The sequence below is a fragment of the Rhinichthys klamathensis genome, unplaced genomic scaffold (genome assembly GCF_029890125.1).
Source record: "Rhinichthys klamathensis goyatoka isolate OS25496 unplaced genomic scaffold, OSU_Roscu_1.1 h1tg000341l_1, whole genome shotgun sequence".
NCBI classification, from domain to species: domain Eukaryota; kingdom Metazoa; phylum Chordata; class Actinopteri; order Cypriniformes; family Leuciscidae; genus Rhinichthys; species Rhinichthys klamathensis.
This window is the reverse complement of record NW_026606855.1, coordinates 985001-1012500: the sequence shown is the minus strand read 5'-3', so window position 1 is coordinate 1012500 and position 27500 is coordinate 985001. Positions and strand designations below refer to the sequence as shown.

Here is a 27500-nt window from a genome sequence, read left to right as displayed (position 1 = left end):
GTTGAGTGACAACAAAACTGAACATGGTATCTGTGTGTTACTGTAGCTTAACTAAACATGCAACGTCCATGTTCAGCTTTAAAACACCTTCAGACGATCCCGCACCGAAAATATGTTCTCCTCACATTGTGATAACATTTATCAAATGCAAATGACATCATAAGGAAGTTCTATTAACATTATTTTAAGATCATTCGACTGTTCTAACATTTACACAACATTTAAATACAGTTAAGCCAAAGGTTAGTGAACACTCCCTGTTAATAATAGTATACTGTTGTTTTAAATGGAGCACTAATGTACTTCAATTGATTAGAGAGAGAGAGAGAGAGAGAGAGAGAGAGAGAGAGAGAGAGAGAGAGAGAGAGAGAGAGAGAGAGAGAGAGAGACATTTCACAACCACAGTTTAGTGTGTTTGCCTGTATTGATGTCACCTTCTGTCAATCTAATAGCACATAAATAATAATTATAAAAATCCACTCGATAACAAACCTCCAGCAATACACACACACACAAACACACTACTTCATACACACAACTACTATCAATTGCTGGAAGAAGCTCTTGATTAAACCACAGCCAATCAGAAGTTAACGAGTGATGTGAGGAGAGAAGAGGTCATTAGAGGAACTCATGGCTACAGGTGTACTATAAATCAAATACTACATACTATTGTGCATATAGCATAGTATACAGTGTGCTGTGTGCTATATGAAAATTTAACATAATACATTTGTCAAAATACACAATACAACCAGAGCACTCTGAGGGGAATACAGTATCCCACAATGCAATGCACCTGACCTGACCTTTTACTTCCAGTGTGACGCATGAACCAAAAATGCCATTTTTCACATAATCTTTACCTGATAAATTGATCTGATTATTTTAATGCTATTTTTAAACAAAACCGATATATTTCCAATATTTCCAAAATGGACGGAAATAGTAAAAATTAAACATGCACATAATGAGTTCATGTGACAAACTTTTTTTAGCATACTACTGTTTGAAATGTTTATTGTTGCAGAACATGTTGTTTTCCAAACACTTTAAACACTACTGGACAGTATACAGTATGCAAGTACTCCATACTACCTTTTTATATCTTTATCATTCACATGCATTGTTTCAAAAACTATTTTTAAAAACTAGCAGGCAGTAAACAAACAATCCTTATGAGTCTATTGCAGTACATACTAGCATTCCAGTTTAAACATACTGTGGCATCTGTGTGTTACTTATGCATATACATACAGTATATAACAATATGCATTAAATAATGCTAAATGTAAAAAAAAAAAAAATAATCATTACATATTACATTCTCTTTCACATGCTATTTTAAATAATATACAGTATATTATGCATTCAAAGTCAATGAGGTCTATAATACCTAGAGAAAGAAAACCGTTAGCATTCCCATTCATCTTATTACTCACTCTAGTTATTAGATTAAAGTTTTTATTGGAAATCACAGAGCAAAATGAAGTGCACTACACTTCATCTACAGTCTGACAACAATAACATGCCACATATTATAGGCTCTCACAGAAGCAAAATCTGATTCAACCCTACTAATTCTAGCCTCGCGTACTACTTAGGTTGGACAGTATTGCTGCGTCCGAATATGCGTAGTTGTGTACTTACATACTATATAGCAGGTGAAAAACAGAATGTGAGCTGTTCGAATTCATATAAAACAGTACCTGGATGACCTACTACATCTAAAGTGTGCATTCGACAGTCACTACTATACCATGAGGCCACAGGAGAGGATTTTTATAAATGGAGGTGAAGCGAAGCAAATGACGCTGGCAGGTCACATGACTGTAACAACATGGCGGATGTAGTACATTTGAATTCATTCATACTACACACACTTTTTTAGTCCCCCTGTAGCCAATAATTTTATTCCTTAAAACTCATCTTTGATCACCAAAATAACATATTTTCAAAAAAAATCCTTGAAATAAACTTCTTCATGCCTTTAAAGGGATACTCCACTTTTTTTGGAAATAGGCTCATTTTACAACTCCCCCAGAGTTAAAAGGTTGAGTTTTACCGTTTTTGAATCCATTCAGACGATCTCCGGTTCTGGCGGTACCACTTTTAGCATAGCTTAGCAATACATCATTGAAGTGGACAAGACCATTAGCATTTCTAAAAAAAAAAAATGACCAAAGAGTTTCGATATTTTTCCTATTTAAAACTTGACTCTTCTGTAGTTACATCGTGAACTAAGACCGACAGAAAATGTAAAGTTGCGATTTTCTAGGCTGATTTGGCTAGAAACTATACTCTCATTCCTGCGTAATAATCAAGAAACTTTACTGCCGTACCATGAGAGCAGCAGGCGCAATGATATGACGCAGCGCCTGAAAATAGTTCCGTTGTGTTGAAGGAAGGTGGCCTATTTTCAGGTGCTGCGTCATATCATTACGCCTGCTGCTCTCATGGTACGGCAGTAAAGTTGCACTCAAGTTTTAAATAGGAAAAATATCGAAACTCTTTGGTCATTTTTTTTTAGAAATGCTAATGGTCTTGTCCACTTCAATGATATATGCTAAGCTATGCTAAAAGTGGTACCGCCAGAACCGAAGATCGGCTGAATGGATTCAAAAACGGTAAAACTCAACAATTTAACTCTGGGGGAGTTGTAAAATGAGCCTATTTCCAAAAAAAGTGGAGTATCCCTTTAACATAGCTTGGATGTAACTCTACACCCTTGCCTTATTTAGTATACGCGGCTCTATGAATATACAAATTAGCCCCACCTCCACTCACTCACAGCAGCTCAGAGTTTTTGAGACTGTCTTTGGTTCACTGCAGTTTTAAGGACAAACTACTCATCAGTGGTGTTGACATGAATTTGCACATGGTTTGTCTTAAAGCACATTAAAAACACCACATAGACATATAAACAACATTAAAAATGTGATTTTCACCACAGGGGGACTTTAACAGTTGCGAGGTACGATTCGAACCAAATGTAGCGCCGACTATACAGTATGCGATTTTGGAAACAGCTTATGTGAATTAGAACGTATAGTTTAACTTCTAAAGGGTAATTCTATTTTATATCATCATTTCCAGTCACAAATCCAGCAGTCTCTTTCTCTTTATTAATAGAGAAATAGTGCCTGGAGAAGCATCAGCTATATCAAAAAGTGGCGTACAGAACAAGAGGTCTTCTTCAACCCCAAGACAGGATGTAATTATCCCAGCACTTCTCACACACACACACATCCATCCATACAGCCTCAGCAGACTTCATTAAGGATTTAATACCAATCTGCTTGACCCCACGACACCTAGTCATGACGCAGGGGAACCTTTAAGTCCAGCTGACTCACAGAGAGAGCGAGACAGATTGACTTGACTCATCCGCTGCTAGGGGTGTAACGATATTTGAACCGAACCGAAAAACCGCGATACACCACCCACGATACGTATCGCGATACTCTCATGGCGAACCGAACACGCCCCGCCCCCTGCGGCCCCGCCCAGCCCCGGCTCATTGCACCTCATGTGTTATGTGTACACAACGAATACAGGGCTGTTGCCTAACCACCATTAACCACATATAATCGCAATAAGCTCAGTGTTTTGTTACTTTTGATAATAAGCAAGGTGTAATCTTTCAAATTATGTCTATTTGATCACGAAATGTAAACAATAAATGCCGTTTTGGCGCTCTTAGATGTGGCGTGACAGATTTCACTGTATGCATGCGGCAGCGCGGAGCGCGATCATCTCTTCCTCAGTTACAGAATAAACATGAATGGACACCCGAAGGTATGTTGAAAGATACAGTATACTTACTGAAAGGCATCATAACTCGTGTAAACACTCAATCAGTGTTTCAACAGCGGAAATACGTCAATAAGACGCTTAGTTTTTCACATAGCTTTATATTTACCTCAGGCAAGTCATTCAGTGTCCACAGCTTGCTGGTTTGCTAACTCTTTCACTAAATAAATGCTATATATTATCCTATATATTATATTTTACTTAACCTGTTTATGATATTTTGATTATTTAATGTATGTTTAAAATAGTTGTCATGAAAATAACAGCAACTGTGTAAATTATTATACAACAATAACAAATTAGAGTAAAAACATGTTAATGCAAAAATTGCCTTATGTGCAGTTTACATGTTTTCATACAATTTGTTATTTGAGTGTTGATTATTATTATATCATTTAGGCTAAAAGTCTAGGCTTGTTAAGCTTTAATGTTATAGTAATGTGCAAGTAAGGGCTGTAGTTTACAGCATTAGCAGATAATTTTGTTATCCTTGAGAAACGTTTACTTGTAATTTAATTGATTTAAAGACAAGGACACAATTTGTTCATTAAAGCACTGTTTAATAAAAAATAAAAGCAATTTTAGCTTTCTAAACCCCCCCACCCCACCGAAATGAACCGAACCGAACCGAACCGAGACCTCAAAACCGTGGGACGAACCGAACCGTCAGGTTTGTGTATCGTTACACCCCTATCCGCTGCGGGTGGAAACCAGTGAAATACTCAAAGTCAACATAGTGTTCACATCCTAATATAAACACTGATGTCTACGGTGGCGTCCGAATAGAGTAAATCACCTTTGTTTAAACTTAAAACTTAATTAAAACTTAGTATAAATTACATCATTACACCAGTAGGTGGCGATAAGTGACTGTTAAAAATGTATTTGTCATTGAATCATTCATTCAAGAACTGATTAATTAAAAAAAAAAATTAAATTGCCAGAACCTTAAGTAAATTAGCCTACGTGTTATTTTGTTAAGTTGTCTATTCATTGTCGATCTTTGAAATGTGATTCTCAATTTGTGCAGCTCTCTCTCTCTCTCTTTCCCCAAAAAACATATATATATATGAGTATATAGTAAAAAAAAAAGGTTTACTTTTTACTAGGGCTGTCAAACGATTAATCACGATTAATCGCATCCAAAAAAAAAGTTTGTGTTTACATAATATATGTGTGTGTACTGTGTATAATTATTTTGTATATAAATGCACACACGTATATATTTAAGAAAAATATGTTATTTATATATAAAATGTTTGTATTTATATAAAATATACATTATATATAGGCTACATTCAGTCTATATACAGTATATACATGCAAATATTTCTTAAATACACATGCATGTGTGGGTATTTATGTATTAAAAATAATTATACACAGTACACACACATATATTATATAAACACAAACTTTTATTTTGGATGCGATTAATCGCGATTAATCGTTTGACAGCCCTACTTTTTACATTAAATTGCTAATTAAAATAACTTTTTTCTTTACAACACTACAAGAAACTTGAAATTATACAACTCAATAAATGAACTATTGCTGATTAGTTTAATTAACATTATTACTGATGATTTCAAGCTTTCAAGTGCTCCAAAATCAGACCCCATTAAGACTGCAGTTTCTGTCTGGGTCTCTGAAACAGACACACAAGTCCTAATTAAAGGCCAGTGCTGATTAGTACATCTATAGAGGTTCTTAACGAGTCTTTTAGGAAGAGTAAATGGGTTGTGTTCAAAAAACAGGTCAACTGTTACATCTCTAACAAACGCCTTCCATCGCTGCATAATAAAACAAATACATACTGAAAAAAAGTCTGCATGTACATTTTGTAGAGTATCATATTTGATTCATACGCCTCATAGTATGATATAGTGAGAATACGAAACTCATAATTGAAAAGAGAAAAATAATTGGTGGAGATGCTGCTGATATTTATATTTTTATAAAAAGATGAATAGCTTGTATTGTAAATCAATGGAAACTTTTTAACAGTGTAAAAATGCATATCATATTCTATAATCCTATAACTTCATAGAATCACCACAATTCCAAAGCCCTCAATCAAAAGTCAAAGTTCTCAACATTAGCTCAATATAATCTCAACATGTTATATGTATACGTCTATTGATTTTCTAAACAAGTAGACATATCTGAGATGAAGTTACTTGAATAAAACTATATCTCCTGAGCTATTAAAAAGCAACCTTTGAGTAATGAAATGCTCTCGTGGGAATGTCTAGCAGGTGTGAAATGTGCCTGAAGCAGATCGAAAAACTACAGACAGCAGAATATGAAAATATCGAGCGCAAAAAAAGCCATTAATAATTCTGTTGTCCCGTTTGTCCTTGAATGAACAGTGTATGATGTATCTACGTCTCACTCTCATTACACTCGTCTGTCTGAAACTCTTCCTGTAGAAGACGCAACCCGATCGCTCTGTACCGACCGGCAGCTTCATCCACCCAGCGGACCTACAGTACAGATCAACCCAGGCGTTCACATTTCTGAACATGCTTGTTCTCTCCGCGGGAGAAATCAGTAATGTTGCATTGGCTGAAATAAGTTTGCAGTTGAAGCACTAAAATTAATAACTGGAATTAAATTCAATCTAAAATGTAACTAAAACAAACTAAAACACTGAAATGAAATTAAAGTCAACCTAAATTGTAATAAAAATGCAAAAGCACATGAAAAATATTTTTTATTTAAATAGGAAAATTGAAAATATAACAATATACTCTTTTAAAATATTAATACAAACTAGTGCTGTCAAATCGATTAATTGCGATTAATTGCATTTAACATAAAAGTTTGTAAATATATAATATATGTGTGTATATAGTGTGTGTATATGCACAATATACAATATTTATATATATATATACACTCACCTAAAGGATTATTAGGAACACCTGTTCAATTTCTCATTGATGCAATTATCTAATCAACCAATCACATGGCAGTTGCTTCAATGCATTTAGGGGTGTGGTCCTGGTCAAGACAATCTCCTGAACTCCAAACTGAATGTCAGAATGGGAAAGAAAGGTGATTTAAGCAATTTTGAGCGTGGCATGGTTGTTGGTGCCAGACGGGCCGGTCTGAGTATTTCACAATCTGCTCAGTTACTGGGATTTTCACACACAACCATTTCTAGGGTTTACAAAGAATGGTGTGAAAAGGGAAAAACATCCAGTATGCGGCAGTCCTGTGGGCGAAAATGCCTTGTTGATGCCAGAGGTCAGAGGAGAATGGGCCGACTGATTCAAGCTGATAGAAGAGCAACTTTGACTGAAATAACCACTTGTTACAACCGAGGTATGCAGCAAAGCATTTGTGAAGCCACAACACGCACAACCTTGAGGCAGATGGGCTACAACAGCAGAAGACCCCACCGGGTACCACTCATCTCCACTACAAATAGGAAAAAGAGGCTACAATTTGCAAGAGCTCACCAAAATTGGACAGTTGAAGACTGGAAAAATGTTGCCTGGTCTGATGAGTCTCGATTTCTGTTGAGACATTCAGATGGTAGAGTCAGAATTTGGCGTAAACAGAATGAGAACATGGATCCATCATGCCTTGTTACCACTGTGCAGGCTGGTGGTGGTGGTGTAATGGTGTGGGGGATGTTTTCTTGGCACACTTTAGGCCCCTTAGTGCCAATTGGGCATCGTTTAAATGCCACGGCCTACCTGAGCACTGTTTCTGACCATGTCCATCCCTTTATGGCCACCATGTACCCATCCTCTGATGGCTACTTCCAGCAGGATAATGCACCATGTCACAAAGCTCGAATCATTTCAAATTGGTTTCTTGAACATGACATTGAGTTCGCTGTACTAAAATGGCCCCCACAGTCACCAGATCTCAACCCAATAGAGCATCTTTGGGATGTGGTGGAACGGGAGCTTCGTGCCCTGGATGTGCATCCCACAAATCTCCATCAGCTGCAAGATGCTATCCTATCAATATGGGCCAACATTTCTAAAGAATGCTTTCAGCACCTTGTTGAATCAATGCCACGTAGAATTAAGGCAGTTCTGAAGGCGAAAGGGGGTCAAACACAGTGTTAGTATGGTGTTCCTAATAATCCTTTAGGTGAGTGTATATTTACAAACTTTTATGTTAGATGCGATTAATTGATTTGACAGCACTAGTTTATATTAATATTGTGAAACATAAAAGTTTGTAAATATATAATATATGTGTGTATATAGTGTCTGTGTATGTATATGTAGACACAGACACACAGACACAGACACAAACACAGACACACACACACACACACACAGGTAACATACTGTTACTCTTCTTTTAACACACATCCAACTAGCCGCTCAATTTAACTTAATGTTACTTGCAAAGGTGACCCGTCTGAGTGTAATGAGGCAGAGACAGGAGCAGCTTCCTGCTGAACTGAGGTCATTTCCTTTTAAAGCTAATGAACACAAAGTCACAAAGAGTCCTGAGCACAAAACACACGCATTTACTTAGCAATCGCCATAATATATATATATATAGAAAAAAACAGTCTAAGATGGTTTGCTGGCCTTAGACAGCAATTTTAACATAAATCTGGTCTGTTCGCTGGTTTTAGAGAGATTGTCAAAGCTAGACCAACTGAACACAAGCATGGCCAAGCTGGGAGACCACCTTAAACCAGCTAAGACCACTTAAACCAGCTAAGACCACCTTTAAGATGTTTATTTCAACAGGGAGACAACATATTATAGAGCTTCTGTAGCCCCGCCCCTTTCCAGCGCTGCACTCGTTTGTTTCTGTCTTCCAGTTTGTATCACAGCATGAATACGAATTTATGAATGAACTGCTCGTTTAAAATCTTCCCGGTCTACTTACAATGCTCATGATAACTTTTCATTAATAAGTAAATCCACTAAAACGAATATAAAATATACAGAGCTACCGCAAAAACCTAAGTTCAAACACAAAATGATTAAATATCGCTTGTTTCTCTGGCGCATAAGGTCTGCTGTCGACTTCATAACTACAAACTAAGCATATAAGCAAATAAATAAACATCATTTACTTCATTTATGACTATTTTTTTTACCTTTGAGAGCATCCCCAAAAGAAGGTCTCCAAAGTATAGCAAAGTAAACACACATATAAATTCTCTCCCTCAAGCAAACACACACACACACACACACACATCCAAGCTGGTTTATGCTGGTATAATGCTGGTCTAATAAAAGCATAAGCATAAGCAGTTTGTTTGTTTAATAGCAGGGGTTATGAGCTTTCAATGGGACAGTTAATAACGACTTAATAATGAAAGATCAAAGCTGAAAGTTACTGTTTTTAAAGGCTTTCATGCCTATTTGGAAAGTCACATATATGTCAAATTCCAACTGTCAGTCACTGATTCCAAAAAGTGCACATCGTAGGGTATGTCATTGCAGTCATGAGCATAAAATATTGTTGAAAATAATGATAGCATGCACTTTCAACAATTGCTGAAAGGCAAATAATTCAACCAAAATCAATGATCAAGTGCCCAACTAAAGCGAACACTAATCATCATAATGGTGACTTCAAACAGACTATGGTAATGCTGTTTTTGAAGTTGTTTAATCATCCTCTGGTGAGATATTGATTGTATTGGCAGTTGATTTCATCTAAGGCTGTGGCTGTAAGTAAGTTGTAGTTTTTGTGTTTCTGCTCATCGCTTCTCTTTTTTTCTGCTCTTGTTGTTCCTCTTATCTTCAGTGATTCTGCTTGTTAACCGCAGGTGTTTATCACTAATGCTCAATCATCACTGCAACATTGATTCAGTGTTACTTTTACTCTTTAATCTATAGACTGGGACCATATGAAAACTGAGCAGTGTTTGGATTTTACTGTGTAAACATGTAACCAGCAATATGCATTTTTCTTTATTAAATCATTTATTAAAATTAATTTGGAAAGTTGTCTTGGTCTTTGACTATGAACACACACTAAGAAGCGTGATATGTAACACATACATGAGTTTTGCTGGGATCACACATGCCCCCAAAAGACAACATATGCTGGTCCACCAGGAACCAGCATCCCAAGCTGGTCCAAGTGTGCAAAACATATCATATACTGGTGAACAGCAATGCATGTTTGTTAGTATGCATGTGCACATACTCACTAACCAAAACGCACAGGTTCAGAGGGCATATATGAGCTCAATGACCTCGTGACACCAGCTGTGATGGCCTGTAGTCAGTCTTCTGGGAGTAATGAGGTCAAAGATTACACACAGTTGTGTTTGAGGATATTTACGATTCTGTGTGCGTGTGAGATCTCGCGGCATGTTCAATTAAGTATTTCGCTTCTGGTGGAATAAAAGGGAAATGGTTCTTTTACTTTGAAACACCATTCAGGTCACTCAAGGTTGTTCCAATCAGCGCTGCCATTTAAAAGTCTGATCAGTGGCTGTGAGGATGAAATTATAAGTCGTTGTTTTCGGCCTGGAGAAAACCCTTTTGGCTGCTTACAGTATGTGTGATATTAAACACTAACAAATGTGACCATGACCAACCCATCAAAATACAATAAACTGAAATACATTTAGAAAAGGTGAATGGTGCTTGCCTGCACAAAACTCGCTGGCAGAATGCTAGTGTGTTCAGGTGGTTGCCAGATCACAACACATGCATGCAAACACAAGCACATGCATTCTTTATAAGGCTGTCTCACTCTCTGGGGTTCACACACCATCGTACATGTACTGTATGCCACATATCGGGAATCAATTAGCTTTGACTCGCGAATACGAGCCAAATAAACGGGTCAGTTAAGAGCCGTGCGGCGCGGTTCCACTCCATCTGTCTAATGAGCCGCGTGACCATCCTAATCAATTAGCCTTTACATCGATTAATCGGTATGGAGACCACCTCCTCATTATTTCATGAATTTTATCCTTTCTCCTAGACAGCAATGAGACCCAACGGAAAGCAATGGAGTCTCTTGCTTCTCAGATGTTTCAGAGGAAACACAGTGATCTCACATCTCACAAGAGAGCTTAACAATGTCTCAAACTCTACTTAGATTTGCCAAGATACGTGCAATCAAAAGATATCTCAAAATGAACTAAAATATTTCTCATCAAAGACCAAATTATCTGAGATTTTATCCACATTCATTTTATAGCTCAATACTATTACTGTTGGTCTTCTATTTACTCATTTTTATTTGATTTGAGGAGAAACTTCTAAGAGAAAGTTGATACTAAGTGTCGTGAGACCTCCATTATAGAGGACCTATGGCTCTACTAGAATAGGTTTTCATGCTTGAATGTTCATTATTTTTCACATATTCTCCATTGTTGCAGCTCCTCTTTTCCCAGTCTGTCAGTAACTCTCCGTTTAGTTCCTGTCTCTATGAAGCCCCTCCTTCTGAAAAGCACACTGTGCTCTGATTGGTCAGCTGGAGCAGTGTGTTGTGATTGGTCAACCGCTTAGAGCATGTTTGGGAAATGTCACGCCCCTTTACATAACCTCCAGTTTCAACACACTACTAACTAACTCAACCAGGCCCCGCCCCTTTATTCTGCGTATGAATTATTTAAATGAGGAATATTGTGACGTGTTTCGTTCCCGGAAGAAAACTCAAGACTACAATGGAGGCGTTTCAGGGAGTTCAGAAACACTGACACTGATATAGAGAATAACTTTGGACTTTGGAAACCTTTTTCATGCTCATTCAGCAACAATCACACAGTAAAGAAATTGAAAATGTAAAAAAAGCATAATAGGTCCTCTTTAATTCTCCCAGGCTATGAAAGAGCAACTTTTAAGCAGTAAAATATTAAATCTGTCCTGTAATAGAAAGGCCAGAAACATTCAAGCTACACAAATGTACATCTAAACGTTTGGTCAGCGCCTTACAAAAGTGCCGCCCAGTTGTGCAAACAAAATGCATGTGCAGGATCATCTTAAAGTGTAGTGTGTGTGTGTAACTCACCAGCTTGCGTTGACACCATTTACAGACGCCGCAGAGAGCAACCAGCCAAACGCCACACACGGTCACCGCCAACGACACCAGCAGCACGCTCAAAGAGAAGGAGCCTGTGAAACACACACACACAGTTAATATCTGAGAGGACGGGGAACAATCTGACATTTACACTGACCAGAGTTTATGAAGTCTCTGAAGTCCTAAAGAAGGATCAATCGCTTTCATGATGGGAGCAAATGTGACAGTAGAGCGAAATCAGATAGGGGAGAAAAATACATTTGGAGAGGGGAAGATGTCATAATCATTTGTTAACAAACAAGTATTCATTACTTCAATGAGCTCATTAAATTAATACATTTTTCGCTAACTGTGATTTGGTATATGTCTGAAATACATAACTTAGACAGTTACCTCTGATAACACATCACTCTATATTGTAATGTGGACTCGTGCATTTTCTGTTAAGCTGCTTTGAAATGATGTGTATTGTGAAAAGCGCTATACAAATAAATGTGAATTGAATTGAAAAGAGGGAGAGATATGCCACTAACGTTTTCTTCAGATATAAAGTGTGAGATGTGTTGAGCCCAAAAACATACTATATGCAAGTATGACGCAGATTTCAATATGCGACACGTGCTGCTCAAGCACCTGCCCTTTTGCTCTCTCTAATTTTATATTTGAGTTATTATTTAAATTTGGCCCATGGCATCAATTCTCCATTAAGTGTGTGCCCAAAAACTGCATTAAGATCTAATTCTGTGAGAGCGCTCGAGCATCTCTTCTCTATCCCTCCTCACAGCCATCATGCAGAGCGAGCGGAGCAGCGTTCACTGACAGCCAGGTAACAATAGTGTTTACTCGAAGCTTCACATTGTTAGTCACTGCTGTCAAATTAAATCACTACTACAATATCTACATAGAGCCAGCATTGGCTTAAAATAGTCAATAGCCCTTCATTAAAGGTAGGGTAGGCGATTTCAGAGGCTTGCAATACAAGCTAGCTTTGAAAGCCTTAGATTAGCGCGCTAGCCAGAGAGGATTTAAATTTTGTCGACTGAAGACCCAAGTTTGGTTTGAATTAGGGGTGTCGCAATATACCGGTATTGACGATAATCGTGATATTCAAAGCTTGAAATATCGACATCGTGTTAATTTAGAGTGTGGCAATATACCGGTATTGGCGATAACCACGATGTTTATAATGAGTAGGACTTTTATGATAACATGACACGTATACTCCAGCGCCAGTTGAGGTGGCAGTATTGCACCCGCTGCTGACATCTATCAAATGAGAAGAAGACGCAACGCGCGCCCGCGCAGCCACCCTGGTATGGGAGTTCTTCGGCTTCAAAGAAAACAGCACTTTAAAGGGTGTCGCACACCGGACGAGAAGCGCAGAGAATTCTTTCAAATTCGAACACATTATTTTCTAGGAGTTTACACACACCACCGCCGGCACCATTCGGCGTCTGTCCGCAACGCCCAGCAATGGCTCGGATTTTCAGGTGAGATTCTCAAATCATTCAGTTAACGGATGCGCTCTGACTGAGGTAATGACTGCAGACTTAGCAACGATTGTATTTAATTGTACAGTACAATCATAACATGGTACAGACATGATCTTAATTTCATAATGTCCTTAAACATAACAATATTGCTGGCCATGAACTGAGAAAGTGCGCGTCAGGTGTGCTACATGCGACGCGGCGCGGAGCTGCGCTTCTCGTCCGGTGTGCGACCCCCTTAAACCCAATCCATCTTCGTGTCCATCACCCTGCGGATTACGTTATTTTACAGAGAGTAAATTGCGATTATTTTACTAGTCATGGAATGGGAAATGTGACATTAACCTGTTAACAGCGGGTTTTTGTTTTCATATGTTTAAATAAAGGGTGATTATTAAGTAGGCTACCCCGTTTTCTTTACTCGTCTTATTTTTGTAATTGCACTTGATTTGTTTTGTTCAAATCTGCATGACTTGCACCGGCGCAACAATAGGTTTAAGAGCTTTTCAGTTCTTCAGGAAACATTCAGACAGTGTTTCGCTCCAGTTTGAAACCAGATATACTTCACATGCTTGTCTTACTTCACAAAAATGTGCATTCAAATATAAGAACGCAAGAAGTAAAAATGCAAAAAAAGAAAAATTAAATAAACAAAGTAAAAATTAAATTGACTGATTTGACATTTTTTCCCCCAAGGTTTCTATAGATATCGCGATATACCGATATCGTGAATTATTTTGGCCACAATAACCGTGGTGTGTAAAATCTAACATCGAGACAGCCCTAGTTTGAATGTTCTCTAACCATTCCTGATTTCTTGTGTCTTGTGGCTTTCAGAACAGAAATTAAAGTATGTTTTTCCGTCGTCTCAGGTCACGCTCATATGTAAATTGCGCGAGCTTATTTCATCCATTAGATCGAAACATCTGGGGGGAAAAAACATACATTTACCCACATAGTCCCTCCCCTCGAAGATATCAGGACAGAAGTGGTTGAAAGTGGACAAAAGTAGGGATGCACGATGATATCGGGACAACATCGGTATCGGCCGATAAAAGCTTAAAATGACCATCATCGGCATCGGCAGATATGAATATGACTGCCGATGAGCCTTGCCGATAGGGTGGCGTGTTTCCTATGCGCACGTGACGACCGCGAACGAAGCATGAGCGCCACCAACTTAAACTTCCAACTAGGGGTTTGCGTCTCACGGTTTTTGATCGTGGACGATTAAAATGTCTCCACGATCTGCTTTTGAAGAAAAATCATAGTATCGTGCATTCTATCAGTTCAATTCTGGCGCCTTCATCTCAACATACTGTACAACGCGACGCACATTCACATCACATCACATGTAAACGCAGAGGTAGAGTTACACTCACGGGACAACCGCAAATCACAAAAGTTCATTATTTGCATGTGCGTCAAAGTCTTGCTAGTTAAACATGTCATTCACGTGCTGATGCGCTGTTCTAACATGCGCTTTTCTGAGCGCGTTACACCCGACGCTCACAGGAACTAAACCCTGTCACAGCGCCTGCATACTGGACTAATCTTTCGAGTCTTATTGCGCTGATACTGTCAAATACACACAAGGTTTACATAAACAAAGTTGGTTATGTCTAAAGTGAAAGCAAACTTTGTGTGTGTATATTAGACGCGTCGCGTGCAGTTCTTAAAGAGACAGTAATAATATGCTGCCGCTTGTCCTTAAAGAGATACTGCACCCAGAAATAAAAATTCTGTCATTATTTACTCACTCTAATGTTGTTCCAAACCTGGATTCATTTCTTTCTTGTGCTTAAATATACTATGGAAGTCACTGGAGTACAGAAACTGTTTGGTTAGCCAGATTCTTCCAAATAACTTTTATTTTCAACAGAAGAAAGAAACTTGAGAGAGTAAATGATGACAATTTAAATTTTGGGGAGAACTATCCTGTTAATGTTAATAAAACAACAAAACACAAAGAGGAAATCACTCACTGCTCTTGACTGAGAACTTTAATAGAAGCTTTAATAAGCTTTTTTTGCACTTAAAAAAAATACAAATATATCGGTATCGGCATCGGGCAAAATTAGTTTGAAAATATCAGCATATCGAATATCGGCCAAAATCCTATATCGTGGATACCTAGACAAAAGAGACGGATTTAAACACCAGGTGTAAACGGGAATGTGTCTTCCTCGTCTACTTGTGATCCGTGAACCAAAACACATCTAAATACCAAACAGGGCCTCGTTTTTTAGTGCTTTGCTCTTGAATTCACAAGTTTACATTAAATATGGATTGTGTTTCAGAAGACAATGACACATGAAATCAAGCTTGCGGTTAGAAGCTCTCCGCGGTAGCATAACGGAAATCATTGCGTAGGGTTTCGGGTATAATAACATGCATTCAGTAGATCAATTCTGATGGCTGCAGATGTGAGACACACAGAGAGACAGACAGAACAAGACAGAGAGAGAGAGAGACAGGAATGAACCTGACAAAATATGATGAATGGACACATCTGCTGATGGAGGTGTAGGGAGGAGACGGAGGGATGGATGGATAGTCGAGGGGACGGGAGTAAAGAGTGATAAACGTTTAAGATTGATCTCCCCTGTGAACTGAAGGGACAAAGCATGATGCACTCATGCAGTCAGTGTGTGTGTGTGTGTGTGTGTAGGCTCTTTGATCTGCTATTCCAGCACAACTTCGAGAAAGGAAAGCAGAACCAAACCATCAGAAAGAGCTTCTGTTCCACATCAATAATGCCATTCTGCCATAAACAGTCTTAGAAATAGAAAAGATTTTGGAACTGGAGATTTTTAGTGTGTATGTTCACAAACAGGTGTCCGAGCAGAGGTTGTAGTTCACAACATTAACTATGAAAATGTTCCACTAACCACAAACAAACACATAAACACCGACACCTGTTGTTTTAACCCATACAGACATGTTCCTCCCAAATGTTTTTTTCTTAAGCTATCTTTCTTTAAAATAAACGTCACTTGCGTTTATATATTTATCTACATTCAGACATCTTGAGGTGCCCATACTTTTGCATGTCGCTTTATCTCTCTCTCTCTCTCGTTGTTCCCCTCAGTGAACTTATAATCAGAAAGGATTGTGTCTTCTTTATCTCTTTCTTACAGACACACTCTCACACATACGAATAGTACAAAACATTATTATGAAACGCCAGCTGACTTATTCTACAAACACCTCAGATGACTTTATGAACTGCAGTGAAATCAGTTTCTGAAACAGATCCACACGACACACCATCAGGAAATCTGTCCAAATAATACATTTAGCTAAGTAAAGGGGAGTGTTTTGAATAGCGTCCTGGCATACTACTTTTTACAGTATTTAGTATGTACAGTATACAGTGCACAGAATGTGAATTTTCTGCATGCATGGACTATGGTTGGCCGGCAGACGTAAAGCATCGAGCAATAAAACCTATTTCTTGCATGTTAAGGAACCTAAACTGACTTTCCAGTGACAAAGCAGATCATTTATGGGGTCAGTCTACATTGATTTCCAAATAGAAAACTGATTCACACATAAAATGAGATTTGCACATAAACCATTTTAAGCAGAGCCCAAAATGGAGGGGTATTTGAGGGGCAAAAATCCCCCAGAAATTAAAAATGTGTGTTTATTACATTATTTACTTTAAAAAATGTAAATTAAATCAAGTACAAAATTGTTGTCTAATCAAATATTTATATGGGTTGAATTTTATATATAATATATATTTTTGTCAAAACAATACTTTTTTCGATACTGATAAATATCTGAAAAGCTTCCCACTCATTTTCTTTAGACAATACCAGCTGCTCTTTCTCTCTCTCTCTCTCTCTCACTCGTTTCATTTGCTCTGGATGAATATTGTTGCTGTTAAAGGGCTCGAATTTGAGCGTGGGATTGTGCATTTTGCACATAATTTTACTTAGTCCCGCATATTTCGTGCTCTCACCCAAAGTGCGGCACATAAAGCCGCCTCTCAGCACTAAGTTCTTTGTCGCAGCTTATTGCGCTTCAACAGTCAAATATACACAAAATAATCAAAATGTCGGTCTTGGCGAGTATTCACATAAACACAAATATGTTTTAAGTGAAAGAAAACGCATGTGTAACAGTATAATGGGTCTGTTCGTCAGGTCTTAAAGTGACAGCAGCAACCAAATTATGAGATAATATTACAAATATCTATATGGCAGTTTTCCCCCATGGTATCAATGTCAAAATTGTGGCCAGTGAAAATGCTGAGTGGCTGGTGAGCAAAAACGTTCATGTCAAACCCTTTATATATATATATATATACACTCACCGGCCACTTTATTAGGTACACCTGTCCAACTGCTCGTTAACACTTAATTTCTAAGCAGCCAACCACATGGCGGCAACTCAGTGCATTTAGGCATGTAGACATGGTCAAGACAATCTCCTGCAGTTCAAACCGAGCATCAGTATGGGGAAGAAAGTTGATTTGAGTGACTTTGAACGTGGCATGATTGTTGGTGCCAGAAGGGCTGGTCTGAGTATTTCAGAAACTGCTAATCTACTGGGATTTTCACGCACAACCATCTCTAGGGTTTACAGAGAATGGTCCGAAAAAGAAAAAACATCCAGTGAGCGGCAGTTCTGTGGGCGGAAATGCCTTGTTGATGCCAGAGGTCAGAGGAGAATGGCCAGACTGGTTCGAGCTGATAGAAGGGCAACAGTGACTGAAATAACCACTCGTTACAACCGAGGTATGCAGCAAAGCATTTGTGAAGCCACAACACGCACAACCTTGAGGCGGATGGGCTACAACAGCAGAAGACTCCACCGGGTACCACTCATCTCCACTACAAATAGGAAAAAGAGGCTACAATTTGCAAGAGCTCACCAAAATTGAACAGTTGAAGACTGGAAAAATGTTGCCTGGTCTGATGAGTCTCGATTTCTGTTGAGACATTCAGATGTTAGAGTCAGAATTTGGCGTAAACAGAATGAGAACATGGAACCATCATGCCTTGTTACCACTGTGCAGGCTGGTGGTGGTGGTGTAATGGTGTGGGGGATGTTTTCCTGGCACACTTTAGGCCCCTTAGTGCCAATTGGGCATCGTTTAAATGCCACGGCCTACCTGAGCATTGTTTCTGACCATGTCCATCCCTTTATGGCCACCATGTACCCATCCTCTGATGGCTACTTCCACCATGTCACAAAGCTCTAATCATTTCAAATTGGTTTCTTGAACATGACAATGAGTTCACTGTACTAAAATGGCCTCCACAGTCACCAGATCTCAACCCAATAGAGCATCTTTGGGATGTGGTGGAACGGGAGATTCGCATCATGGATGTGCAGCCGACAAATCTGCGGCAACTGTGTGATGCCATCATGTCAATATGGACCAAACTCCCTGAGGAATGCTTCCAGCACCTTGTTGAATCTATGCCACGAAGAATTGAGGCAGTTCTGAAGGCAAAAGGGGGTCCAACCCGTTACTAGCATGGGGTACCTAATAAAGTGGCCGGTGAGTGTATATATATATATATATATATATATATATATATATAAAGCAATACAACTAAAACAATTAATTAAAATGAAAGATTAAAGATTAGAAAAATAAAAAGATTAATTGAAAAAAAAAACAGAAAAAAAAAACACACACATAAGATCCCTACCTCATTCATTCAACACAAGCAAAATTGTTGTCTTTTAAATTGTTCATAAAACCATACTTAAAGGGGTCATATAATGCCATTTTTGTACAAGCTAATATGATTCTTTAGAGTCTAAATTAAAAGTTTGTAATATACTTTAATTAAAAATTCTCATTAGTATTGTAAGAAAACACTTATGGCGCTTTTCCATTACCAGTACCAGCTCGACTCGACTCGACTCGCCTTGGCTCGCCTCGACTCGGCTCGCTTTTCGCTCCGTTTTCCATTGCAGAAAGTACCGCCACAAATAGTACCCGGTCGTCATAGCGACGCATTTCGTTCCTCGTTGCCCCATCAAGCTCTCGCTGGATCCTCTCTTCGGCAACCAAACAAAGGAATGTCTGCACCTCCTCGTTTGACCACGGCGTATTCTCCCGAGTTGCCATAATAATAGTAGTAAGTTTAGTAACTATCTCTGGCCAAACTATTTAAAAATGGCGGGGTTATTCTGGATACTCCATCTGGCGCGTGCAATGATGACGCAGATTCTCTGTGACCAATCAGCAGTCGGCATTGTTTTCACGTCACATTTTAGTATCGGCTTAGCTCGCCTCAGCTCGCTTAGAACCTCGCCGGAGGTGGTACGAAAAAAAGTACCCGAAAGCAGGTACAGGTACAACTTTTACACAGTGGAAAACCAAACAAAGGCGAGTCGAGTCGAGCCGAGCCGAGCCGAGCAGAGCCGAGGCGAGCTGGTACTGTGTAGTGGAAAAGCGCCATTATTTTACTTGGTCAAAAACAGCTCTGTTTTCAGCACGCCGTTTCAGTGCATATGACTTTAAATGATAATGAGCTTTGCTCACCCCGCCTCTCTGTTCTGTGCATACACCGTTTGAACACAATAACCATAACGCGTTGTTCCGTATAAACGTGGGATTATGAATTATATTGAGAACATCATACATAGAAAACATGTCGTAATGTACCCTAAGTGTAAACCTTAGACGCATTCATTGTGAAGCGTGCAGCTAGCGATTTGCAAAGATTAATATAAATATTAATATAAAGGTTAATAAAACGTTACACTCACTTCAGTTGTTCTGGAGGTTCAGCAGGAACACGAATATCTGGTACCAATCCTTTTTTCATGAGCAGCTTCTTAGCAAAACCAGCTTTATACTGACCCTCCTCGTTTATAAAGCAGTCTGGTGAGAAATGATTCGGCAAATATGAAAGCATTGACGTTGCTCGTGGGGAATATTCCCTTCGAAAACAAACTCAGCCACTGCGTCTTCAGCGGTTCAGATCTAGGAACATTAAAATGACTGCTGTGTTCGTTATTACACCCAAGAACAGAACACCACAATCGCTTAGACGCCATTCTGCTCATAGACAGTGCTCCAGCATATCAACAATGACCGCGCCGGTCCGCGCAGACTATGATTGACAGCTGGCTCATGAGCGAGGGCGGGTCTGTGTTGAAACGATGCTGTCAATCAACAATCGTGGGAGGGGCTTCCGAGCGTGTGACGTCACAAAATCGAACGGCTCAATTTGAGGCAGGGGAAAACATATAAGGAGATTAAAACAAAACCACTGGATGGATTTTTATCATTTTATGATGGTTGTGTACAGGCACTGCCAACACACATTTCAGTACAATCAACTTGTAAAAGTGCATGTACCATTATATGACCCCTTTAAGTAAATTGTTGCATGTAATCAATGCATGGTGTTTTTTTAAATAGAATAATTTTTTTTTACTATTTACACAGAAATTATTTCTACTTGTGTTACATTTACGTATTATAAATGTATTTACTTTATTTAAAAAAATATGTATATTTAATTACTAAAATATTTTTTCAAAATTTTAAATCACTCAATGTGCAAGTTGAGCCACAGTAACAGGTTTCAGGAACAGATTCAGTTTTCGTGTGGTTTGGCATCTGGTGTCAGACTATAAACCTGTGGCCCTGGTCTTCATCAAAAAACAACCTTCACCTTTCACACACACACACACACACACACAGTATTATCTGTGTCTTTTATCAGAGTGTGTGTCAGTGTAATCGCTGCTGACCCCGGGGAGCCGAAGAGAGGAACGGGAGGATGAAGGAACGTCTGCGCCTCCGGTCAGGAGAGGAATACCGATGATCAAATCTAAACCAGAGAAACGGTCCCCGGTGAAGGACACACACACGTATTTGTTCATCTAAATAGTGTGCAGTTAGCAGAACGAGACAGACGGTGGGCGATAAGGAGAAGTTTGGTTATTGTTTTCCGTCTGAAGATAACGCTCCTCTCAGAGGGTCACCGCCTGTCCGCTTTATGCGATTAAGATCTGTAAAATATTGAGAAAAGGTCTAGCTGTAATATTACAGAAACCTCACAGACTGTGAATCTGGACCAATCACAGACGGACCGTATAAAACACACAATAACTCGCTCTCCAGCCTCTAAAGAGCAGAAATAACCCGAATCTCACAGCTTATTCGAAGAAATCACAAACTTCACAGTGTAAAAGCGTAATAGGAAAGGCCACGGGAAATAAACACCTCAAATCTTTTTAATATCACAATTGTTTCTTCTACAACAATAGGACGAATCTCACAAATATACCCAGGTCATATTTCACCTCAAAATCAGAGGAATATTTTAGATACAATGAGAATTTTGGGAAGAAAATGTATTTCATGATCATGAATAATCTAACAATTGCAAAGCATGTGTGATCCTACAATGGCGTTTTTTTCTTTATGCAAAAAAAATATTTCTTATAATTTTGGCATAAAATGTGAGTCTCCTGCTAATGTTTTCCCCAGTAATCTCGCATCATGTGTCTCAAACTGTGCTCAGAATTGCCAAAATAAAAAGTCAGAAATCTCAATATGAACTCAAACAGTTCTCATGAATATCTCCAAAGATCAAATGATCTGCTGTCCTCATTCACAGCTCTTATTGACCCTGTGCATCTATATCCATGTCTTCCATGCAGGACATTTTAGGAGAAATTAACATTACACACTGGGTGCATGAGTGCGAACATCCATCTCTCTCTCTGTGTGTGTGCGTGAGATCCTGAGTGTATTAGTCTTATCAGAGGTATGAGAAGATGATTAGAGCTCTCAAGTGCATTAGAGTCACACACACACAAACATCTATTAGTTCCCCCGATTGACTCTTAATGATTTACTGGCAGTATAGTACGAGCTCACAGCGCACTGCATTAAAGCTCCTGATAACAACTTCATACTGCTTTTATGCTCTTTAGGATCTATATACTTCCTCATTACCTCACCATGACTAGACGAGTCAAAAATAGCTGTTGTTGATGTGTAAATGAGTCAACATTGCGGTTTAGTTTCAGTAGGCTACGTCATATGATTAGACTGAGGTACGTTTTCATACATCAAAATTAGGGCTGCATGATAAATCCTATTTTAATCATGATCACGATTTCTGCTTATTTTGATTAATTAAGCCTAACTCACCATTATATGTTTGGTCTAAAACGCGACTGCTCTCATGTTTTGCAGCAGGACAGCAAATGCGAGTGCATTTTGTCATCTTTGCAGGACTGTGATATGAAAAAACGCCGTCTCGCCGACAAGGCCTGATATGTTTTCGTTTGAAAACGCATCTATTTCTCCCTGTGTTGTCCTTTCGTACACACAGAGACGACGACGTTTTTAGCAACAAAAACAAAGCTTTTTGAAAACGCTCTCCATTGAAAACGTTGTTTTCGGGTTGTAGCGTGACCTGTGAAAACGAAGATATTTAAAAACAATGACGTAAGTTTAGTCACGTGATGCATATTGAACTAATAGATATTCATGTTTATACCGGTATTGTGCCTGTAACGTGCCATTCACTTCCACACAGTTGCTCAAATGTGTTACTTTTCACACTCTTCATATTGTCAGAGTTATTATTAGGACTTTCACTGGTTCAGCTTCTTCTTGTACCCGTTTTTATAATGTAAAACGTGTGTTCATTTATAAAACATCAGGAAACTATAGATAAAGCATGCGAGTTGACGTTCTCTCGATTTGTGCAATAATTCTGATTAAATGTAAAAAAAATTCTAAACAGACATTAATCGTAATTATAATTTTAGAGCAAAATAATCACATTCAACTGTTATCGTATAGCCCTAATCAAAATATTATTATTTAATTTTGTTTATGAATCTTTGCAGTAAAATATCCAAAAACCACTAGGCCAATGTTATATATTTTGTTTAGTTGATTACTTACAATATCCCAAATGTTTCCAACTATTTGTAAATCGTGAGAATATTGCGATTTTAACCAAGGAAACGGGGCGTGTGAGCAGGGGCGAGGAGTCGCAAGTCAATGACGTCATATCCGCGTTACCCTCGGTTTCCACTCGTACTGCCATAGTAACCATGGCGACAGACGTGGACAACTGGGTTATGCCTAGCAGGACGCTCACGCTGTTGTTGTTTTGTTTAAACATTATGGACCATGAGACAAAAAGAGGACTAAAACGAAGATCGACATCTTTCGAGATGCCGAGAGCTCCACGTCCGCGACTAACTTCGACTCGACAGAGACGCGAGTGTTGCATGTACTTTATTAGACACTGGTGAGCAAATGTACGTTACATAAAACTAATCAATGTTATTTAGTTCAACATGATGAAATGTTAGAATATGATCTGTATGTTATTCTAATGTTGATCTAGCTCACTGCTAGTCTCATACAGCCAACAAACAAATCTAACATTCAACACACGCAGTTAAGTGATAGTGTAACTGTTAGAGCGAGTGAAACAGCGCTGCGTTACCTCAAGTTTCATTCGTCTAATAAACTGACCTGTGTGAGTATTAATTCAGCACTTGCGTGTAGTTCGGTAGAATGAAATGTTCTTATTCCTTTATATCCGCGAGACTCGCGTTGCGTGTGGCGCTGGTTTACGTCTCTCATTAGCAATCGCGCCCTGCTTCACAGTCATGTTAAAAACATCATTGTATTCACTGATCCATAAAAGATCCATAAGCTTGACGACAAGATCCATACTTACGCTTAATGCTTTGCGTCATCAATATAAGCCTTTGTTATTGTAAGAGGTTAGCGACCCCGGTGGAGAAAAATCCTACATATTGCACCTTTAATCAACCTGGACGTCTCTGTAGAGTATGTGAGCGGTGTCAGAGGGATTGTGGGTAGCAGCGCGCGACACTGAAGCGTGCTGACATGTTCCAGCTTCATGAAGGCAGTTTGTCGCTGGAGGACTCTCACTCCTGTGTGAGTGTGTGTGAGTGTGAGAGGTGAGCGGATCTGATGAGCGCAGATGTTCCCGTTGAGGAAATCTGACAGCGGTCCAGGACACTTTGAACTCTGACACGATGATGGTCATGTGTGTGTGACGTGTCGCTGTGTACATTCACGTTTGATGATGTCATGTAACTGAACTAGCGTCACTGAAATAAGAGCGTCAGCAGGTGTCGTACCGTTATTCATTATTGCACATTATAATGCATACTTTATATGCCTTTATACTGCCTACTAAGTTTGTCACTCACAATGGACAAAGCAAGACAATAAAAATGTCTTTTTTTTTAATTATAGCCTATATATGAAAATCTTACAGGATTATTCCAGGTTCAGTAGTCAATCAAAAGTATTTGTGGCATAATGTTGATTACCACAAAAAAAATTCAACTCATCCCTCATTTATTTAAATAAGAAGAGCAAAAACTTGGGTTACAGTAAAACACAATGTAAATGGTTACTCACAGTTTAAATAGTATAGCCACGATACATACATTTCATATGGCGCATATATTGCTAGATTTTAAAATATTTTAAGTTTATTTTTCATTTATATTTCAATTTTGTTTTTGGCCATTTTAAATCTGCTGTAAATATCTAAATATCTACATTCTACAAAACATATATATATTTTTTAAAAATGGCATGTTCCCCAAATGTATTTTAAGATTGCCCATGTATTCATATATTTCTGGCCTTTTTTTAAACTAATGAAAATATATTATATTTATATTGTCCAAAAAATACATTAAAAAAATTATTTCCCCTAAATGTATGTTTAGATTGGCTTTGTATTCATATATTTTTTGTCCATTTTTTGATCTACTGTAAATATATTATCTAAATATATCTATATTTTGGCAATTATATGTGTGTTAACATGATTTTAGTGGAACATGAAAAATAATTTACAAACTTTTGCACATAACTTTTTATGTGCAAAATTATATAAAATTTTACAAGTTATGCCATAAACCTTAAACTTTACAACTATTTCAGCTTTTAAATCCTCCAAAAATTGGTCCAATTTGCTTGTATGTTTAAGTGCTATGGCTAAATGCTTATAGTTACACACAAAAAAATGGTCATGAAAAATATTTACGTTTCAACCAAATACAAAAAAAAAAGTTATAAGTGGAACTCGGGGGTAAAAATAATAAATAAATGTATGATATGCGAGCACTAAATCATCTTTCTGCCTGAGTTAAAGCTCCATCTCTCTCTCTCTCTGTCATTTGTGGGTCATATGATATTTCAATTTGCTGTGCTGATTCATTTTATCTAACTAAAGGATTTGATAATGAAGCAAATTACACTTAGAGAGAAAGAGAGCGAGAGATCTGTGTAAGAAGGTGAAACTCAGGAGCTGAAAAGAGAAGTTTTGCACCCAGAGCACTTAGCAGTGACGCTCTTATGTAATCTGTGTGTTCCTCTTAAATATTCAAAGTGGTTAGTGCACACGCTCCAGCTTACTGAGCGCCACTTGCGGACCTTAAACATGAAAATGCCCCAAAAAATACAATAATAAACCACATTTTTGTTTAAAACGTGAGTATTGCTCGTCTGCGGGTGTTTGCTGGCCTCTAAATGTGATTTTATTACAACATTGCTGGAATTGTATCACCCGCCAGCCACAAATCCTAAATCGAATGACTTAGTAAAGCAGTGGTGTAAAGTATTTGAGTAAATAGAGTTACTCCATAGACTGTAAAAAAAAGAGTTACTCTTTTTGGCTAATTGTAGTTTAACTGAGTAGATATTAGCAACTTTTCCTCACTACTTGACTACATGTTTGATTAAGTATTTGTACTCTTTACTTAAATAACTGTCACCTGCCCGTATACGGGCAACCTAAATTTACTTCACTATATTACTATTAAATCCTAATCTAGTCATGACAAGCTATATATCGTTGGAAAGGTCTAAGACTCCTTAATAGATATTTTAGCGCTGTTTTTTTCTTACAAATTATGTATGAACAGTAATATATGAATTTATGACAAGAGTGCGCCTCAAAAAAATCGAGTTTCTGACCTTTGTCACAAAAAGTTGACGCACACATTTTTAATAATTGAAACTTTGGTTTTTAATGCTAAAAGTTCATAATAAAACATAATCTAGTATTTGTCAATAAAAAAAAGATAAAATTATATTTTAAAAAGTAAAGTAAAAAGTCCTCTAAAAAGTATAATATATATTATATATAGGCTATATATAATTTTTTATTATTATTATATCACATATTTTAGTAGTTATCATAAATTAGGTATCATTTAAAAGCTTACGAACTCAGAATTCATCCTGTGAAAACCGTTTTGAAATTGGACGTTGCGTTACCATAGAAACGGTATTTTTTTATTAGGCCCCTCCCCTTTTGGACATCATCTTTCATAATTTATTATCAAAAATGTTCTAATCTTGACAAAACACATATTGTCAGAACGGTCTGAGTCTCAAGGTTCCATATTTAGTGACAGAAGTGATATTTGGATAGAAATTTATTAATTTGTTATGGCAGAATGCATATAATTAAATTCAATGGAATGCAATGGCACCCGGTGGGTATTTTTGGTATTACGCCTAAACAAAATCTCATGGGAACTTCAATGTTTGTGATATCAACTTCAAATTTGGAACACAACTTGGTTAGATATATGGCTTTGACTTTCTGTCATTTTTAGGCTGAAACCTATATTAATTTATATATATTTTTAATAAAAGAAAAATATATATTTTATTGTATTTTCATAACAATAAACTTAAACTTCAATAACTTTTAAATAATTTAATTCTATTAATTTATTCCACTTCAGCAATAATCTGCCAAGAGTCTTCTTTTAAAAGAGACCAACCGTAAGTCTTTACAAAGGCTTCATGAATTACAACCGTTTAAGTTTGGGTAGTGCATTTTCACGTCAACGCTCAAAAAGGGGGGTGACAGACAGCTAAAGGGTTAAAAGCTATTTCTTGTGTGTTGTGCCCTTACTCACACAAACTTGTCAACAAGGCTATACGTGCATTAGCAGATAGTTATGAATCACAGGTGTTTCATATGAGATGAGGACGAAACCTTTACATTTGACTGAACATTATTTTATTTATCTGTTTTAATGAAGAGACCTATTTGAATGATACTGGTTTAGTTGTGTTCCTTTTGAGCAGTTGAGTGTCTGTGAACATGTAAGAGGCTGTTGTGGAGACCTTGATTTATTGCAATTTTTAGGGTGTTCAGTTTGATTTTTAGAAAATAAACATGTGAAAAATGT

The 27500-nt window shown here is 37.9% G+C and overlaps 1 protein-coding gene across 1 annotated transcript in view; it reads right to left on the bottom strand.

Moving 5' to 3' along the window:
- The window catches only part of syt7a (synaptotagmin VIIa), a 143347-nt gene that overhangs the window by 70637 nt on the left and 45210 nt on the right, over positions 1 to 27500 (bottom strand). Inside the window, exon 2 of the mRNA XM_056272636.1 lies at positions 11782 to 11885. Coding sequence (XP_056128611.1) covers positions 11782 to 11885 — 104 coding nt within the window. The remainder of the gene's footprint in view (positions 1 to 11781; positions 11886 to 27500) is intronic.